General features: G+C 29.5%; 1 protein-coding gene across 1 annotated transcript; it reads right to left on the reverse strand.

The window, feature by feature from the left end:
• Positions 1-202: 202 nt before the first annotated feature.
• Positions 203-1,891, reverse strand: LOC145631831 (uncharacterized). The gene is made up of 2 exons (XM_081684021.1): positions 1,302-1,891; positions 203-645 (listed from the first exon to the last, which is right to left on the reverse strand). Exons 1-2 carry the CDS (start codon positions 1,792-1,794, stop codon positions 566-568), a joined length of 573 nt encoding a protein of 190 aa, XP_081540147.1. The 5' UTR covers positions 1,795-1,891; the 3' UTR covers positions 203-565.
• Between the last annotated feature and the right edge of the window lie 19,925 nt (positions 1,892-21,816).

The raw sequence follows: 21,816 nt of genomic DNA on the forward strand, positions 1-21,816 counted from the left end.
ACGATAAGTATGTTCCATCAGGCAGAGATAATCAAAAGGATTGGCAATAATCCAAGACTGATTATCCAATAAGAGGGAGTTACCTCAGCAATGCAGAGGCCACTTAAGAAGCTGAGGTAGCTGCAATGGTGATTCTCAACACACACTGCATAAGAATCACGGTAGAATAAGCACATGAAAATAAATGTAAGAGAAACAACAGTTGCACAAACCAATTAAATGATTGAAGAAGTAAGTTTTATTCCACTTTCATCTCTTTTATTTCATCTATCATTACAAATAATCACAAGCTAAAATCTAAGCCGAGCACTAAATGTCAGACCATCATCGGTAGTTGATTAATCTCAGACCTGACACGGTCCTCTTCTCTAATGGTTCTGATTCCATCTTGTCCAAAATTCGGTCGCAAAGTTCTGAACTTTGACGGTCCTGGCATGTTCATCTTCCCATTCAAAGATCGATCCATTTTGATTACGAAAGTTAAGACTTTTCATCTTTTAGGGAAAATAGGACATCCTTTTGTCCTTAGACTGATAAAATCAGTCGACAGCGTTGCCGCTGCAATCTAGCTGCATAATTTGACAGTGCACGCCACAGCCTGAGCCCAAAATTTTAGCCTTGCTTTGACATCTTCAGGATGATCACCTAATCAAAGGAACAGACAACATGTTAAGCATAGCACAATGGGTAATCAGAACAAATGTGAACACAAACTGGAACATGCTGTGACCAACTCATGCCTAACAGATGCCAACTATCTGCAACTCAGAAAAATAAAAGCACACAATGTGAATGATTAGTTTTGTTCACACTTTACAGATGCCTAACATGTGCACAAGATCAAGTCTTTAATTCTTGTAAGTTGTAACAATTTTGTCAGCAAAGATCATGGAACACATGGAATTCTTTTAATCTTAGACATCAGACAAATAATCCAAGTTTTCTTAGTGTATACATTAATCTTTCTAAACTCAATCAGATCAACTTATTATTTAATTACATATATATATTCACATGATTAAGTAATCATTTGTCCTGAAATTTATTAGAATCAACATCAAATCTGTAAATACAACCTTTCATGTCCAGATTTAGTTGTCGCATTACTAATTCAAATTACACTTACTAATTTATGTAGTTTACAGTTAATAAAGGTCAATTAAATCGAAAATCATTCAAATTAGACAAATTCAAACCCAGATCCCAAAAACCCAGAAAAATTGAAACAGAACCCAGATCATAAAGCACAGAAAAAACCAAACCCAGATCAAAAAATTTATGAATCATAAAATAAAACTCACCAGGACTAGAGATCTTCCAAGTAGGCATAGGACTAGAAGATTCAGACCCAGAAGACGACGCCGTATCATTAGTATTATTAGCATGATTCAAACTTTGTTGATGATGTTGTTGTTGATTAGGATAATCATCTAGAAACTTCTGAGACATAGAATAACAAAGCTCCAAAGCAGGCAAAGTATTACAAAGTTCAGGAATTTCATCATAACTAAACCCAAACCCTAAATCAACACAACCCTTTAATTCATCAAGATCATCATCAGTTAAGCTCTTCGTTCGAGGTAAATCATCGTCATCAGAGGGTTCAACGTATCCTTCTAAACAAACCTGCGGTACCCTCTTTCTGGGTTTCCTGATTCTGGGTTTTGGTTCATATACAATCACCTCTTCTTCATCTTCTTGATGATCGAAATTTGGGGTTGTTGTTTGGTTGTTGGTGGTGGTAGAAATTATGGTTTTGTCTTGGGATTCAGATTCGGAATTGTAGGCTGCCATTGTTTTTCTGGGTTTTTTCTCTTTCTTGTTTTTCTGGGTTTTTTTCTCTCTCCAATTCTATTGATTCTGTTGTGTGAGTGAGATTGTGAGAAATGGGGTGAGAGAGAAGGGGTTATAAAGGTAGGGCTTTTGCAGTTTAGTCCCTAAGTCGGTCATTAGACTTAGACGGCTATTTTTTAATATTTATTGTTATGCCCTTGTGTGGGGACAATATTGTGTACATCCTCTGTTTCGGAATAATTGACCCAATTTGACGATTAATTGACACAATTTGACTTTTTTTAGCTATTCATACTCATATATAATTTTGACAATACAGACATAAGGTTATATTACTTATATACGAGTAGTCGAGTAACAATTAGGCCATGTTCATTTCAATTAAAAAGAAATAAATATTCAGTTTAGTTCAATAAAAATGTTTTTAAAAAATATATAACAAATAATCTAAAATTAATAATTTCAATTCAGTAAAAATAAGTTAAGTTTAGCATAAGTTATTTCAATTTAGTAAAAATAATTTCAATTTAACAAAAATAAGGTGAAGAGAACAAGGCCTTACTCGTATTAATTTTATTATCATGTTAATATGTTTTCAAATACGGAGAATTCTCTTTATTACTCCGTAAATCAATTATTTAATTAAAAAAAAACAATTATTAAATCTCACTTATAATAATTATTGAAGCATTAATCATGGCCTCTCTTTCCTCTCTTCTCTCTCTAAAACCCTAGCCTCCATTGTTGAATTTTAAAGGGGCTTCCATCGATTTTTATCAGTGGAAAGCCCCAATTGTTTGTTTTTGTGTGCTTTTTCTATTGTTTTAGGTTTATAATAATAATTCTTTCTCTTCTAGGAGGAATATTTCTCCCTCGAAAGACAGGGTTTTTCTTTTTCTTTAAGAAGATTTGGCTCCTTCGAAAGATCGGGTTTTTCTTCTCTCTTTTGAGGGAGGATTTGCTTTTTTATTTTATGGATTGCTATAGAGTTGTTTCATGGGTAAAATGTTGTGCGAGATCAAAAAAGAGGTTAATATGTCGATTACAATCTAGCGAATCTGACGGAAATTTTCTGCAGGGCTACAACAGATCGATAGACCCCCTCGCCAATGAAGGCTGTAAATCACAGCGATATGAAAGAGGGTATGAAGAATTTACGATTTGCAACAACGATCGTAGCTTTGCTTATGGAATGTTTTTATTTGATTCAATTATTATGTATTTATTAGATCTAAATCTCTTTGTAGATGTCGTATGACTTTATTTATGAATCAATTTTATTTCAAAAAAAAAAAAAAATTATTGAAGCATTAAGTCAATGTTAAAAAAAATGAGGATATTTTGTTTTGGGATGATTGAAGGTAAATATGAATAGTTATTTTTTGAGTAGGTATATATTTATTTTGGTAATGAAAATAATTTTATTGGAAATATGTATATATGAAGAAACCTGTGTAAAATAATTACACCGTATTAGAGATAGAATGAGTTTAAACGTAACCAAGATCTTTTAAGAACAGAGGGAGTAGGTATCAATGTAAATTTTCATTATGTTAATTTTTGTTAGTGATTGTTGTTAGTTGTCAAACATATGCAATGGCATGTGTGCTGAGTTTAACCAGGTCCATTCAAATACAAAGAGTTTCATTGTCCTTTATTATTTTTACTAAACTTATTTACTTAGAGTGATATTCTATTTACTTAATTCACTTTTCACCCCTTTAATCTCATCAAATTATAATTTAGTATTTATATATTCTGGTCTAAAAAAATTAGTGTCTAGATTTCTTATTCAGTGTCCAAATGTGAATTTATACGGTCCATTGCACTAGGCCTAATAGTTCATTACAAATATGTTATGCTTGTGACACAATTTTTCACATTTTAAACACAATAATCATGTTCGACAAAATGTAGTTGTAAAAGTGGTTGTTAAAGCCTGTTCTGATAGAATGAAGTGAGTTGAATTGAACTAAACTGAACTGAATATTTTATGACATAAGGAAATTAAGATAAAAATTGTACTAAACTTATTGAAGCTGGATGTGTGCCTGTGTGAGTAACTGTTTGCTATCATGCTTGTCAGCAAATTGTTAGTTGCGAAAATATATAATTGAAGTGCAAGTATTTAGTAAATTAGTTGTTAACTAAATGTAGTATTATTTTGAAAACTATAGAAAAACATACTATCAGTTACTTTTCATTTTCAAATGCTAATTTAGCTCGTAATAATAGTTACTTTTAATACTAAACACTACTCTCATCATAACATAATTTTCACCGCCTAGCACTTTTTTTTGGGTAATAAGGTCTATTCTCTTCAGCTTATTTTCAGTTCAATTCAGTTTACTTCCGCTTTTAATTTCCTTCTCTCATAAAATATTCAGTTTAGTTCAGTTCAATTCAGCTCCAATAAGTTTAGTTCGATTCAGTTCAGCTTCAATAAATCCTATTCAGTTTATTTCAGTACAATCAATTAAAACAGGCCCTTTATTAGTAGTGATTTGAGTGGCCGAACCATGAAAAACTATCCAAAAACTACTCAAAATTACTGTGGGACACAGTTATTAAGTTCTTTATATCCAATAACTCAAAAATTTCCATGGATCGAGTTTCGATGAGCCTAAATGATGATCCTTCTCTGTATACAAGATTAAGGGTATACTCTAAAACACAAAACAAGATAAGGATCATACATGAAAATAACATCTCAAAAGCCAACATGTATCACTTCAGTCTCCTATAACATATGAATATTAGAATATATGATGTTGATGATGTTACATGGGTGACCATATAATATAATTTTTTTTAGAAAAAAAAATAAAAAGTTACATTTTTTAATATTTTTATATCTAAGCATGTGATGTGAGAACGGCATTGTTGTTCATATACAAGATGACAGCTGTCCAACTGCAAAAAGGCCAAATAAAAAAATAAAAATAAATAGTAATACGTGGAGGAAAGTAAATGGGGTAGCTACCCTTACCTTGGTGAAAAGGGCAAAGACAAAATTTTTATGGCCCGATATAAGGGAATGTGGGCCCATTTTGAAAAAAGGGTCCCACACCTAGATCCATGTTCATCTTATATGAGTAGTTGAAATTTTTTGTTCTTTTTCTATGGTTTTCAATCGTTTAGAACAAAAATACTATTGCAATTGCAACTAACCAAGAATTTAATTGAAGAATAACGTGTATGAAATAGTTTTTAGTTCTAGAGGATTATTACAATTCCAATTTGGTATTTTCTTAGGAATATTGGTTTCATAATGTGTTCCATGTTGCATAAAATTTATCCAAGTTGGGTAAAATTCTAGATTCCTAAAGTTGGTGTTTCTTGTGGAGTAGATTAAACTTGTAAGGAAAGAGTTTGGATGAGGTTGAATGAATTAGATCATCATGTCGTTAAAAAAAAAATTATAGATGTGATGCATATTGGTTTTAAAAATAAAGCAGCTTCGAATATCATTCGTGTGAAAAAGACGATGAAATAATCTAATACTTTGTGCGCTTTTTATTACGTTGTTGTCATTAAGGACGGTGTAATAATGTGTAAACAAAACAACTTAGATTTAGAATTTAGAAATATAAGCTTATCTAATCTTACATCACCTAATATTTAAGTTTAAACAAATTAAAAACACTTAAGAGGACTTTCAAAATATATAATTGATTTTTTTAAAAGTAGCTGCCGGATAGTATGACACGTAGAAAATTGACTATTTAGTATACGTGACTAAAAATTAACTCATAATATTTTTGAACTTGTAGTCTTTGGGCTTGTTTAATAAGCTTAGATGACTCTTCAAGATTCATGATCGATGAAGCATAGTGTATCCAAATTGATGTGCCTATCTATATCCATGCAAATATGCAATGTCAATTCAATAAGTAAGTAATTTATGGGGTTAATTTTGATTAAAGACATATATACCCAATATTATCTATACTTGGCATGCATTTGACACGAGATATTAAACGAACATAAATACTTATAAGACATATATTATCCAATACTAAAAGTAATATACCACTTAAAAAATCAATAATGTTGTATGTCACCTATAAGTATCGATACATGTACTACTATATACTCTTGTTTCTATGTTTATATCTTTACTACTATATACTCTTGTTTCTATGTTTATATCTTTATACCATGTCCATTTTCGTATCTGTTTTCATACAATATGGTTCTCTACAAACAACTCAATCTTTTATCTTGTATTTGTTGGAGTAAAAAAAGTAAAAGTAAAGTTTTTTGATTGGTTTGTGGCTTTTAAAAGTATGACCAATTTACTTCACAAGTAGGTTGTGACCTACCACGTTTGCCTACAGTCCCACAGATGGGTTGTGGAGTTGACTTTTTTTATGTCTAGATTACTATTTAGCTTTCTACTTTTTATCTTGGATTTCTTGTTGGTATTTGGTTATTCTTATGTAACCCCCTCTTTCAAGTAGTTGTTTATTGCGATTCAATCATTTTCATTATTCTGATTTGATTACTCATTTAGATGGTTACATTTGTGTCTTCATACTTCTTGCATTGTCTATATGACTTGAAATCTTTTTTAAAAAAGAAACACAATACTACATACACAAAATGCAAAGAGCTGAACACATTTCTTCTTTTGAGCATAAGTTCAACCTCTTACCCAAAAGTGCCTTTGAATGAGAGTGGTGTACAGTGTAATCATAGAAAATATACCAGCGATACAATGTGCATCCGGTTGCGCTGAAAATCGTTTTCAAAGTCAATGACGAACTGTCACTCCACACTATCTTCCTTTGGCCAAACAAACATATTATTATTCTTGTATTATTTATAGCCATTGAAACTCTTATTTTTATAACAATATACAATAACATTACTTGTATTATCTATATGAGAATAATCAATAAGTTTCCATAATTAGAAGTGTGTATACCCCAACAAAGATGTTGCATGGTTTATATTCTTAGTAGACTTTTGCATCTATATATGATTATGCTCATCAAAAAGAATAAAATTCCAATCAATCAATATACTTATACTAAAGGCGAAACCAGAAATGACACTTGTCATAACCTGGTTAAAAATTTTCCCTCCAAAAGGAGTTTTTTTTTTTTTTTTTTTTTTTTTAAATTTTTTTTTTCCAAAGCTTCTTAGAGAAGTATTTAATTTAATACTTACTTTACAATAATATTTCTTTTCTATTTGGCAAGTATATTCATTTTTACACATTCAACAAAGATTTATTTATTTATTTATTTTATGACGGGAACAAAGTCATATAATATAATAATGTAATCTTATCTATAACTTTGTAATGTAATCCATAGTTATTTTTATTAGTCGTGCATGCATTTCTTCCTCCGTTTTCTTTAATGATTTAAAAAAATTGTAATTACAGAACTTTCATCCTATTTTGCAATTTGATATTATTTTTTATAGTAAAATAATTGTATTAAACTAATGATAAATGATAAATATTGAAATTACCGTGCATGGCACGGGATCTATCCTAGTTCTCCAATAATACAATTTACTTGAAATGTGGGGCTATTACAAACATCAACCACTAAATTAAAGCACAATTACTGTCCCTAATTACAATTATCTAGCTGTCAATTCAACTATACCATTCAATTATCCACACTAATCCAAAATTAAGCTCAGCTGCCCCATGATTATAATAAGTAATTCATAAAACTTTATTTTTACATAATTATTTTGTATTAAATTATTATAAGTGGTTCACATTATTTTTGAAATATAAAATGTAATGTCCAAACTTATGATCCGGTATCTTTGGGAATATAATGTACCTCATGTGTGTAAGCATCCAACTATGCTACAACTTGCAATGTTATTTTATTTAAACCTTTGGATTTAATTATGTGACACAAATTTATGATTGGTGGATTAAATGATATAGATCTTAACTTCGTTACCAAGTAATTAGCCATATAATAAAATGTACATTGACGGCATAATTTAATTACTCAAATTTTTAATTTAGCATAATTGTATCCTCAATTAGTGAATCAATCCTACGTGTGTGCTTACACAATACTCAAATTAGTGTGTCTAATTGAGACATGAATTGGACCAGCTGTTACTTTTTCACGTAATTAGATTGATAGTGTAAGCATTAATTAGTGTTGATAATGGATTAGGCTGAGATTTTGGTCATTTGAATTGTTAATTCATATAATTACCTTTGCCGACTCGCCATTAAACTATACTCCTCCTATATAATTATTTTTGCCTTTTGCGAACCAACTTTGACCTTTGATTATTTATAAACTATATATTATACACATATAATTTTAAGAAAACATACTACGGAGTAGTAGATTAGTAGATTCGTATTAAAATGTAATCTTATTATAGAAAATACTTTGTTATTTAGTTAAATTTAAATCAATAAAGTTTGAATCTTGATAACGGACATGATAATTATTTAGAAATGAAGGGATCGATTATTAAGTATGTGTTTAGAACACCAATACGTGATTTTATCCTTGATAATGACACGTTCTCTTCATCTGATTTAAATAATATCCACTAAAAATAAATTCAATTCAGCAAAAAAATAAAATAAAAAAAATAAATAAAAAAAAACATTTCAGTAAAACTAGGTTTTAATCCGTAAAAATCACTAACTTATTAAGAGAATTATAATAGAAAATCAGTAAAATAATTTAAAGTTCAGCAAAATAATTCAGCTCAACAAAAATTATTTCAGTTTATTAGTTGAATAAGGTGAAGATAACAGGGCATAAGCTCATATAAGAGTGTTTTGTTAACTTGGTATTAGAACCTATTAAACCTGATCTTATTTTAGCTATGAGCTCATTTTTTCTTAACTTATCTTATTGAACTTTTTTTTTTCCTTAAATAAGGCTCATCACCTTTTAAAAATAATTTTTAGTAAAAATTAATTATGTTCATTAAAAATATAAGTAAAGTTCATTAAATTAGTTTATGTTTTGCTTTAAAAAAAAAATTTATGTTTAGTAAAGATAATAATTAATCAATAAAAAATCGGTAATTTTAAATAGCAAATATTTCAATTTAGCAAATATAATATAATTTTAGTTTAGTAAAAATAAGGCAAATAAAGTAGTTTTATTAAAGATGAATAGAATCAGCCCTCTGACCGATCGAGCAACCCCTAACCGAGTAACCTTTGACCGATCGTCTGAGTAATCCCTAACCGATCGAGTAACCCTTAACTATGTAGCTCATGACCAAATAACCCCTACCACACAGTGAGGCCAACCACATATGAAGTTTTCACTACAAGAAAATAACCTTTTCGTAGCGATTATTTTAACCTTTAGTATCGATTGTAATTGCAACAAAAAGCTTTCCCAACGAATGGTCATTCGATACAATATCCCTCGTTGCCTTAGCCTTTAGTAGGGATTTTCAATATCGCAGGGGTTGGCCTCAATAATCGATACGAAAAACTACATCCAATCGTGGTGATTATTGTAGCGATTACAATCGCTATAAATGTTTAACTCATTTTCTTCAAAAAAAAAAAAAAAACATGCGTATGATCTTTACAAGATTCAAACATGCAACCTCAAACTCTTATATTAAATGTTTCACCAATAAGCTATGACATATTTTATGTATTTTTTGTCAAACAATATTTATATATCTAGTGTTGAAAAGGCTTTTCGTATCGATTTTTAGGATTTAGTGGCGATTGTAAATGATACGATTTCTCAAAATTATATAAATGTGTAAAAATAGTGTGGTTATGTATTATTATGTTTTTCGTATCGATTTTATATGGGGAAAACATGGCGATTGTAAAAACGATACGACTTCCTTAATTATTTCACAAACATACTTGCATATTGTAGCGAATGTACAATCACTACGATATAATCTCTACGAAAAGACATTTTTCTTGTAGTGTTTATGGAACAAAATATGGTTAAGTGCTGGTAAGTTCATATAAGTTCATTCAGATAAACTCATGATGTAAGTCCTAATATTTAGTTTAGTTAAGTGCAAATCACTTTTAACAATTTTCCTTCATGTTATTTATACACATGCATACCGAAAACTCATAAAGAAACACGTACACCTACAATCCATATTGTATGTGTTTTAAGTTTTAACATCTCCAAAAAAGGAAGGGCTTGCATTAACATTTGCAATTTTTTATTTTGGTGTTTAGAGAGCCACAAGGGCGGGGTTAGAATCGGGAGGGAAGCTCTAACCACTTGAGTTACCCCTCACTCTCATTAACATTTGCAAATTTAGCATCAAAAGAATTCAATTTATTACAAGGGAAATAAAAAATGAACCCTTTCAAGTTTCAACCAATTAAGGAAAACTAAATCACTTCCATTCATTTTCTTCCAAATTCTTCTATTCAAACATAGGACTTTGTATTAAAGAAATAAAACAAAAATTTTAAGTATTCAAGACTAGATTTGGTCATATATAAAACATTTAAATACTTAAGAAATTGTACTTGTCAAAAGCTTAAGAAAGAGGTTGCATACCTAAATAAAATTCAAACAAGTGTAAAAAATAAATAAAATTTTAAGATATAGGTTATTACAAGCATAAGAATAAACAAATCAATTAAAGTATATCAAACTATAAATTATACAAGTATATAATTATATATGTTTTATGTAACTCCCAATTGTCAAAAACAAAAAGAAAGAAATTGCACAATCTAAAGAGCCAGTGCTAGGCCAGCAAAATAGTATAATGTTGCACATCGTAATGATGATTAATTGCACAATGTTGCGCCAACCTAGCTATATAAAGCATCTTAATTATTCCCACCATATTATATAATCAATCATAGTACAAAGAGAATACGTTAAGAGTTGGCATTATCAAATTCATTCTTTTCTTTTTCTTATTGTTAAGTGCTGCCGCCGTAGATTCTCCAACCTTTTATTCCCTCTTTTTGACTTTTTTAAAATTTGTACGTTTAATTTATACTCCAATGTTCTTGCTAAAACTAAGATGCAAAGTGCTTGTTATTAGGTTTTTCTTTCTTTTTGGAGGATTCCATTTTGAGATTAATACACCTGTTAAAGAATTGATTAAAAAGGTTGAATTTAGATTAATGGCTAGATTAAGTGGCATGTCATTTTTCAATACTTTGTGCTGGAAGTGTTTTTAGTCACATATATTTTGTTCGTGATCATTATGCTTTTTATGAATTTTGAAATCTTTGTGGTATTGCGAATGTGTGGCGTGGCTGTTCTTGTGGTGTGAAATTAGCTAACTGACGTGTTATGCTTTTATGCAGATGCCTTTCTTGATTTCTTTAATCTCGTGTTCACTGTCTTATGTGTCTCATAACATGTTACATCAATTCACTTGTTTTGGCTCAATAGTGATCAAGGCTAGCCTAAGCAACGCATGTTCCTTGAAAGAGTCATGCCTTTCGGGCATAGATATGGTAAAATATATACTAAAAACATATTGCTTAACCTAATAGAAGAAGTGATGACCACTGAAATATATATGTTCATTATGAAAAATTAGAACATATATACAACGATATAAAATTTAGAATTAGATTGAAACACGCCGATCATTAAATTTTCGAGTAAATAATGGTCGATTTATATTCAAGTCAATACCCTAATTAATAGGCAAGTCAATTGTCAATAATCATGTGTTGGAAGCCTAGAAATCACACATATAGTGTTAGTAACAATGCTTTTCACGAATTATAAAATCTCTCTGCAGTTAGAGACGCTTATTTGTAGTAGGTATGTTGAGCTAATTAATGTACCACACCCACGTGCATACATGTTGAAAAAGGATGGATGATGGCTCAGTGGTTATGACACGCTGTGTCAAGCTATGTAATTCATAAATAAGTTTGCTTGAATTGAGCTAAGCTAAGTCAAACCATGCATAGTCGTTTCTCTATATCAATGGCGAGTTAGTATGTGAGAACTAGGTTGTCCATGTGCTATTCATGCCTATTAATTTATTATAATCTATTTTTTAATTACTACATTATAACTTTAATTTTAAGCATTATGAGTAATAATATGTTGGTGAATTTTTAAACTAAATAATCCACAAGTAATGCACATATGAGCTTAATTGAAAGTGGTATGGTTATGAATATATATAAAGTATTCTATTCCTTGATCTTGTAACTATTCAACATCCAATTGAATATTGATTTGTTTATTTGTACATGGAAACTTCATCAATATGTATCGCTTTTCTCTTCCTCCACCAATAATAAATACGCAATACCAATCATCATTTCACTTAAAGTAACAAAGAAAAATCTTTAAAAATTATTTTCCAGTTGACTACACAAGCTAGCCTACAAGTCTTCCGGTGACTAATCTCCCATCAATGGTTACTAGAAATCCTAATCAATAACTATTAGAAGGCAACTAGGCAAGCAAGCTAAGATATTTGATAGTTCTAGACAAATATATATAATTGCATAGTAAACCCAAATAGACAAATAATTGCATAGGAAATCCAACAAATATTCTCCTCCAGTTTCTATTACTACCTCCGGTTCACATTACTCACAACAAAGGGGTATTATTTGTGAGACATAAAATACTCTTTTGTTGCGAGTAATGCGAACCAAAGGTAGTATTATTATTAGGAAAAAATCTAACTAACATTCCCGTCATTAGATAAGAAAACAAAAAGTGGAAATATTATGCAAAATAAACATATTCAAATCGATCAATGTGTAGCATGTACGTATTTCAAACAATTAATGCATAGTATAATTGTAGGGTTAGTTTGATATCACTGTGGTTTTATTTTAAAACCATATGTTATCACATAAATACAATAAAATAATTGTCAAACTTATTAGAATCATCATGATTAAAAAAAAAAAAAAACTCTATAAACCACTTTTTGCGGTCTTCTATTTTCTTTTCTTTTTATTTTATTTTATTTTATTTTATTTTATTTTTATTTTCAAAAACACAGAAAAAATAAACACAGAGACAAATGAGCCCTTAGATATCTAACGCCTCATGGTGCTCGTTAACAAGATCCTTATTAGCCGATATTTGTTTGTTTATTAAAATAATTTTTTTTGAGAGGAGCATTATCTTTGTTTATATATACTTTCTCCATTTTTTTAGATGATACCATTTGACTTTTGCACTATTCATAAACTATACTTTGACAAGTTTTAATTTGTGTCCTATAGCTACGGTAAAACATAATCATGTGAGATATTGTTTGAATCATCATAACTTATACGGAGTATTTTACTAATATCCACTTTTTATGATTTTACAATGTTTTAATTAGAGATACTAATCGTTAAAATTGAGTATTGACAAGCGTGATAATAGAATGATGTCAACTAAATCAATGAGGTACTCTTATACACTATGAAATTGAAAATAATATGTTTATATGTTGCACTGAAAACCATATAAAAAGTGAATGAGGGAGTAATTGAAATTTATTGTCTGTTGACTAGAACACAATGCAACTAAGGCCCTGTTCTCATCAGAATATTTTCAGTTCAGTACAGTTTAGCTCAGCTTTAATAAGTTCAGTTCAGTTCAGCTTCTAATTTCCTTCTCCCTAAAATATTCAGTTCAGTTCAACTCTAATAAGTTAAGCAGTTCAGTCAATGAGAACAGGCCCTAATACCTTCATTTCTTGTTATCTCTAACAAAAAAGTATTATTCGTATTTGTGAGACTTTTTTTTTTTTTTTTTTTTTTTTTTTTTTTATGAAAATAATAAGTAATGGATGTAGCATATATTAAAGGGACACGATCCAATATATAGGAATAAAAATAATATACCTTGTTAGAGATATAATAATAAGACCAATACCATTGATGATATCATATATCTCTAGCATACCTCCACATATATATTAGAATTAACACAATCTAATTATAGATTATCATTGGTACCACACGAGTTATTTCATAAAAATGTCAATTTTTAAGTTTGTGACTAAAAAAAATCTCACAACAATTGAAATATACCAAGAAGCCATAAAAGACACGTATAAATTTGGCAATATTATTATCCACTTCCTCTTCGTCACTCATTGGTAGCTAGGTTGGTGCAATATGCATGGTATATAACAAAGCAAATAATTAAAATAAAATTACAACTGTATATTATATGGATATATATGCATATTGTTACTTATCTTATAGCTAAGATAAGTTATCATCGACCGCATTCTCTTATATACATATCCAAACCCACCGATCAAATCTACCTATCACATCATTCTCATACATGCATCCTTTTTACCTTTTATGTATGTGCATGCATGTGTTATGTACATGGCATGACCATCATCATGGTCATGTAACATCATTATCATGAAGATTTTTGATGGCCCATATCATGGTCAAGAAATTGCCACGTGGAAATTATACAGTGGATAGAAAATAAGACAAATACAGCTCCAACAACCCACGTGGCTAGTCATTGTCGTCGTTTGATCAATAATTGCATAATTGCATTTTTATAGCGGGAAACACGAGACAACATGTTGGTGACCAGTTAATGTGGGTCCCACATATGAACATTCAACATTATCTATGTTGTTTCATACTTTCATATACCATATCATAATAATAATATTATGCCTATATATAAGTATATTAGCATAGCATAAGCACATATCAATGCGTTATTAGAGATCTAAGTTGATAGATAATCATCATTAGGCTCATTAGACTTTTGTGTTTTAATGGACTTCTTTTTTGCTTTAAGATGAGATTAATTAGGTGAATTGTCTTTTTTATTGGGTAATTAGTAGACTTCATAAATAGTAAGATCCATCATTATCTGTTTTAACTTGGAGGGGAGTGTAATTAGTGAAGGGTATGTCCAAATTCTTTGGATGGAGATTGAACTCTATTAATGGTGTGAAGACACTATCAAGTACCTTATTGTGATTAGTTTCCCATTAGAATGAAACTACTCAATAATACGTACTTGACTACTTGTGTTGCTCACTTGCTTGTTTTCTATGTTTGTATGCGATCAATAATAGTCATGTATACGTTGATAATATAATCTAAATTGATAACCTGACAGACGAATCTAAATGAGAGAAGAATATTATCTACATATTAGCCCACAATCTCTGTAATTTCGCTTTCCTTAGCTTTAAATTGTATTTAATTTAAGACCTATAAATTGATATTCAATTAATTTGCAAACTACAAAAATCTACCTTCAATTCACTCATTTTTTTAAATTTTACAAGTATTAAATAAATAAGAGGTTAAATTACTAGCTCTAACATCAAATTCAATAGCATAAAAATTATTAAATTAATTTACAAATCATGCATGCATGCAATATAGCCTAATTTCTAAATATTTTGGGATTTAGGATTTTGGGACAAAATGCAAGTTGTGCACTTGAGGTGTGGGACATAAAATTGATACAAAAAGAGAATTTGTGGTATGTAGCAACCCATCCTTATCTCTATTTATTCCACAAGAAAAACTTGTACAACTAATTAATAATAAGCATAGCATGGTCTACAAGATGACAATTACATTATAAATCCTTCTTCCCCAACCCTAGCTAATTGGACCCCAAATTGCTCCCATGTTACCCCATCAAACAAGCAACTAAGGTTAGCCTAGAATTTGGTTCTTCTTACTTGAATCTTGATCAATTATGACACATGTAATTTTCAAAGAAATTAGGAAGGGAAGTTAGTAGAGTTTGTTAACATTATTATTAATTAGTAGGCCAAAGTTGTTGGGGACAAGTAATGAGGAAATATCAAAGTGTGTAACATATTGAATTGAAAGTGCTAACTCAACTAGGAGTATATGCTATATTATGCTATAACTAGTGTTGGATTATATGAAATCTCATGGACCATAATATATAATATAATAATAATTATTTATATATTGCATATATAGTTGAAATCAAAATTTGATTTTAGATGTTTCTAGATTAAATTAGCTAGGCTATTATCAAATATTTGGTGAAGTTGAAAGGAAAACTATTATACATCTCATATATACGTGTATGTTTATGAATTGAGGCTTGACTTTTATTTGCTTGTTTGAGTGAAGTCATATCTTCCTTTGGTCGTTGGTCTCTTCATGCTTGCGTATGTAATGTAGAAAAATTTAGTGTTTTACTTTTTATGTTGTTTTTATTTGCAAATTATTGTAATGTATTACATTGTCAAGTAAGTATGTCATTTATTTGATTCTTAATTATTAAGAATGCTGATTTTAATTTTCAATATGTGTCATTGTCGCATTGTGCCATTGTCCATCCACCGTTGATAGTATATTCGATCATGAAATTTACTTGGAAGCTTACTTAATATTATAGTTGGAGTTAGTTCTTAAATATATAAAAGAGTTGGAGTTAGCTTAGGTCAATGCTTAGCTAGAATTAGGCTATTATTATATTGTGTTCTTTCAATTTAATTTTGAATGTTTTCATAAGTGTCTCATTTCATCGGAAATAATAATTCAAATATTCTCCTATATATAAGATATATGGTTTGGTCCGTTAAAAAAAAAAAAAAATGATTTAATTTGGTTTGTCCTCTCGACTTAAAGACCGTGTGATCGAATTCCATTAAGAGTTATTTAAGAGTAAGAATGTTGTTATCCTTTTCCCTTCCGGTCTGACCATAATTCTACATATACTGAGATGTTCTTCCACCGACATTAAGAAGTAGGAATGAACCAATTCAGAGCAATCAAAATTTTACCTACGGATAATTATTACATAGTATTATTGAATCATAGATAACGCCTTTTGATTGTCTATCACTACCAAAATCTATACACACTTAAAAATGGATTTTATGGATTGATGACCAACAAAATCCCTACCCTTAAAAAACTACAAAAATAAAATTATATAGTGCAAACAATGTATTTTATGGATTGATGACCAACAAAATCCCTACCCTTTTCTTTTTCTCACCCTCTCAATCTTCTCCCCACCCACAGCTATCTCTCGTAGATTATAGTAGCATAGTTCATAAGGGATAGTTGACATTTTTGTAAGATTATTGACCAAAGTTGAGGCTAGCTAACTACTTTTTTAAATTTTATTGATATATAAATTGAAAAGATGAATCCAAAATTTAACATGTGACATCTTTTTTATAGGATTTATTTTCTGCTAATAAATATAAATTTAATTTATTTCACTAATAAATTAGTTGAATTAATTTCAACGACTAAATCTCTCTTCATGGATGGCTAAGCTCACACTAAACCAGTTTTTCTATTCACACATTTTAATAATACAAACATATTATATTATACGTAAATAATAAGTAAGTAATAGTCAAGTACCATCATAAAATAAATTAAAAGCCTGGCATTTTGACTATCCTATTTTCACAGGAATCACATAAATAAACAAAAATGATTAAGAAATGTAACCTAATTGACCGATTATATAATTAAACTAATACAAAAGACAAAAATATATTTGAGTCTTATTTTGTAATATTACAAAGTAATAATTCCAAATTAAATAAAGTACAAAAAATGAAAAAAAGTTGTATTTTTAGCAATTTTATTCATTCAATCACATCTATTAATAATAATTAGTTTTCCAAGTTGATTGGCATATCATTAGCCGAATTCTTTTTAGGTACATGCACGTACATATTTCTAGCCTACCCAATAAATCAATTCTATTTTCTTTGCCTTTAATTTTAAAATTACCTTTTATAGGCAGTCTCTCTTTTACATAATATTCTCTCCAACTTTTTATTTAAGTCTTTAACTTTTTTGTGCCTTTATGTAACTTATTATTATGTCATATTACTATTACTACGTATAATATATGCTTGTTGATAAACATTGCGCCTCAATTAAATTTGTCCGTTTTGACCTAGAGCCACAAAATTTATAACTAGTGCGCCTAGCTGCATGCGACCCCCTCATGTGAATATGTGATCATGCACATGCATAACGGTATGGTGAGCGCTGATGAACAAAAGTTAGTAGCACCAATTTTGCTTTCCCTAGCTACCTATTCTCTATGAGAATATTAATAATCCTACCTCCATTCGAATATACAAGCCCCGTTACACATTATTTGCAACGATTTGACATAAAGTAGAGAGAAAAAATGTCTAATCATTGCAAAATAACATGTAACGGAGGTAGTAATAATTATAAATTAAATATTATTCTATTGTAAAGTGTTCGATAAAGATTATATCATTATGTTCTACAAGCAAATTAACATGGGTATTATTCTTATTAAGATTAAAAGATAGGGATAAATCAAAATCACGGTCTAAATTTGCCAGCCCAGTAGAGGCTCGGGAAAATACAAGCTGAGAGTTAGTTTATGTCCCTATATTTAGTTCATCTTGTCTGATCGATTATTTGATTAGATTTTTTTTTTAATTTAATTAAACTTTAACCTAGTTTAATTCATATATCAGCTGAAATATCATTAAATTCGTATCAATGTTTATTTTCCAAATTGAATATTAAATTTTCATACTTTTTAAATTACAAAATTAAAGATTTTTTTAGTAATATAATTAAATAAATTAAAATTAAAAAGACCTAATGCATGTATAGGCTAACAACCTTAGCTAGAACAATGTTACTAATACGAGTATTACTTTTGGATATGCATAGAAAGTAAAGATGTAACACATACATAATAAATGTCTTTTTTTTTTTTTTTTTTTTTTTTTTTTTTTTAAATGGAGTATGACATTGGATTTTTTTTATTGGATATTTATGGGCGAGGGGGATATGCATGTAAATTTTTTTGGGCAAGCGTGCAATCGTGCATAGGCATCAATCATGGATTTATACCATAGAAGTATAGGATAAGTGGTTCATATATGGTTCCTTTAATTTTATCTTTTGGATTTCACATTTTTGTGTGTTGATATTGTCCATTTGTCCTAGTAAGTTGTGCACATTTGGAGTTATTAATAAATGATCGACCTTTTTGGTGTTGAATTCATGTTCAATGGATTAGGATGATTACTGCAGTATGTAGATCACATTGGCTGTTTGTTTATGATCAATGAATCAATGATTAAGTCAGACCTCAGACGCTGTTTGTTTGTAGTTTCACATACTAGCTAGAAGTTTGCTACTTTTAGGGAGTCTTGTGATAATTGAAAACCGATAAAACGTGAATATAAGCTGGTAAATTGGTAATGGATACTTATATTATATTCTTCGCTTGATTTATCTAATCCAAATTTAATCTAGTATAGGAGGAAACAATTATTGTAACACAAAGTTTTATTTAATGTGGCTGGTGTTGCCGGGGTTATTTATTCAGAGATTATTTAGGACTTATTCTCATTGGCTGAACAGAGTTGGACTAAACTGAATTAAACTTATTAGAGCTTAACTGAACCTTTTAGAGCTGAACTGAACTGAACTTATTAGAGCTAAGCTGAACTGAACTGAAATGAAATTTTATAAGAGAAGGAAATTAGGAGCTGAAATGAACTGACCTGAACTTATTAGAGCTGAACTGAACTGAACTAAAAATAATCGTATCAGAACAAGCCCTTATTCAAGGGTTATTCGGTCAGTTAAGGGTTACTTAGTCAGTCTGGGGTTACTCTCACACTGAAAATGCGTTAACCGATAAAATAACTCCAAAATAAGTAACCTTGACTGACTGGGTAACCCTAATTAACTAACTCCGGCAAAAAAGTGCTAATTGACTGCGTAATCTAGAATAAATAACCCTTGATTGATTAATTGAGCAACCCCTAAAGAAATAATCACGGCCATACGGTATGATCAACCACTATACGAAGTACTCCTCTAAAAATATAATGGCAAAAGCTAAGGCTTTAAATTAAGCATTAACATGATATTTCCTTTAAAAAAAAAAAAAAAAAAAAGCATTAACATGATACTGTATTATTTTGGATGAAAATCGTTATTAATTAAGTTCGAAAATAAAGACAAAATCACACATTTATACGGAGAAAATGGTTAGTTATCCAATAATTATATAATTTGACTTATTATAATAATTCCTTAAGATTACGTTTAGCATTTTTCTTAGAAAAAAATGGGTTTTCATTTAATATGTGACACATGCATATGCATTGATGCATATAATTATATAAACACATTGGGGTGAATGGGGTCATTGTATAACCTCTAATACAGAGTACTTGTTATTAAGAATCAACTGATAGATTGAGAAAGAGAAAACTTTGGATTCAATCCTTTAATAATTGAAAAGTCGAGACGAGTAAGTTTTTGTCCACAAGACAAGATTCTAACTTGAAAGCTTAATCATCAAAAAAATCTAACAAAAATTGTAAATTAAAAAGACATTTAATAATGATAAATAGCACTGTATTGTATATCAATTTGTACAATCAAACGACTAATCACGTACTAAAATATCTTTTTAATTAAAAGCTAATAAATCAATTAATCAAATCAGCTAATAATATGAAAAAATTACGTATAAATGTGTCTTATCATCGTACTTGGACCACAAATAATTGCGTACACAATGTCTATTTGTAAAATTTATAATCATGTCTTTGCTGAAAACATTGGACTTACACCATCATAGTGTTCATGGACTCGATCAAAAACAAAACATTCCATATGCTTCTTAAGAGGTGGATTTATAGATAATATAATCAATAATGTAACGAAAGTTAATTAAAAACTTTATCTACTTGTATTTATAATTACATGTTTCATTTGCAGCCTTGAAGGTTTATACTAGAGTTAATTTTGTGAAATTTGAAAAATAATAAGAAGATAAGGTTATTAAAAATATTTAAGTGTTTGTATTGTAATTCTTCTCTTCTACTTCTAAATTGTTTATTTCCTTATCACTTAGCTTATTTCACTTGATCATTGTATGGGCAATCTATGGCTGCACTATGACTTATTTTTGACGTTTTTGAGCAATGCAACATCTATTTGACACTACCTACTCACTTCCCGAGGAATTCGAGGTTGTGGAAAAGCTATATTGGAACAATAGAGTCTTTATCAGAACGACAAAACTTAACTGAAACTATAAAATCTCATTAGACCTTATTTTATTACCTGTAACTTATTAATCTTTCTAATAACTTATTGATTTTGAACTTATCAACCCTCGTCTAAAAGTAAATGGGAACAAGGTGAACTAAACATAATCTTAATGCATTGAATTTCTAGCTAGCCAAAATTAGATAAGATCCGATCAAATCAAATCAATCAAATATATATAATCACCTTAGTGTCCAACCAACCTTCAATTGTAGAAGAAGCTAGTCACTGCTAGATGAGAAAGAATGGGGTAAAAAAACAAGATGCAACCCACCTTATGACATAAAATTTATGAGTACGTGTAAGGAGGATTCATGGACCCTAATATTAGTAGAATTAATGGAATAATAATAATGGTGGATTTTCGGATGAAGCGGGGACTATGATAATTATTATTATTACTAAAGATAGATTACCTACGCAATGAAGATGAATCCTAGGGTTCCACGATTTATATATACTACGTATAAGGGTTCTTATATAAGGAGGGTTCTTACCGGATCCCTCCCGTATATATATATATATATATATATATATATATATATATATATATATATATATATATATATATTTATGTTTTCTCTCAGCTCTACTATTTTGTTGTGAAGTGCCAACACACGAAGTTTGAAATAATATGACAGTTGCATTGAAAAATTCACGCAAACAATCGAATTCAGTGCCATTATCACTTTGAACGATTTTAATTGTTTGAGAGAATTGTCTATCAACTATTGCTACGAATGACATAAACATACGAAACACCTCAGTTTTATCAATAAACAAATATATCCAAACCGTACAAGAGAAATCATTCACTATTGTCATAAAATAAAGAGCACCACAAGACAATGCATGTCTATAATAACCCTATAAATCACAATGTATCTTTTAACGAAAAACTATTTCTAGGTTGTTTAGCACGAAAATACACTTTACATGCTTTATTTAAATTACCCTTACATATCAAGCATCATCATAAACAATTCATA

Source organism: Chenopodium album, chromosome 5, assembly GCF_948465745.1.
Source record: "Chenopodium album chromosome 5, dcCheAlbu1.1, whole genome shotgun sequence".
Taxonomy (NCBI): Eukaryota; Viridiplantae; Streptophyta; class Magnoliopsida; order Caryophyllales; family Amaranthaceae; genus Chenopodium; species Chenopodium album.

Coding starts and splice junctions, on each gene's coding strand:
- LOC145631831 (XM_081684021.1), bottom strand. CDS start 1,794: ATGGCAGCCTACAATTCCGAATCTGAATCCCAAGACAAAACCATAATT. Junction 646..1,301: donor TTGGAAGATCTCTAGTCCTG/GTGAGTTTTATT, acceptor TCCTTTGATTAG/GTGATCATCCTGAAGATGTC.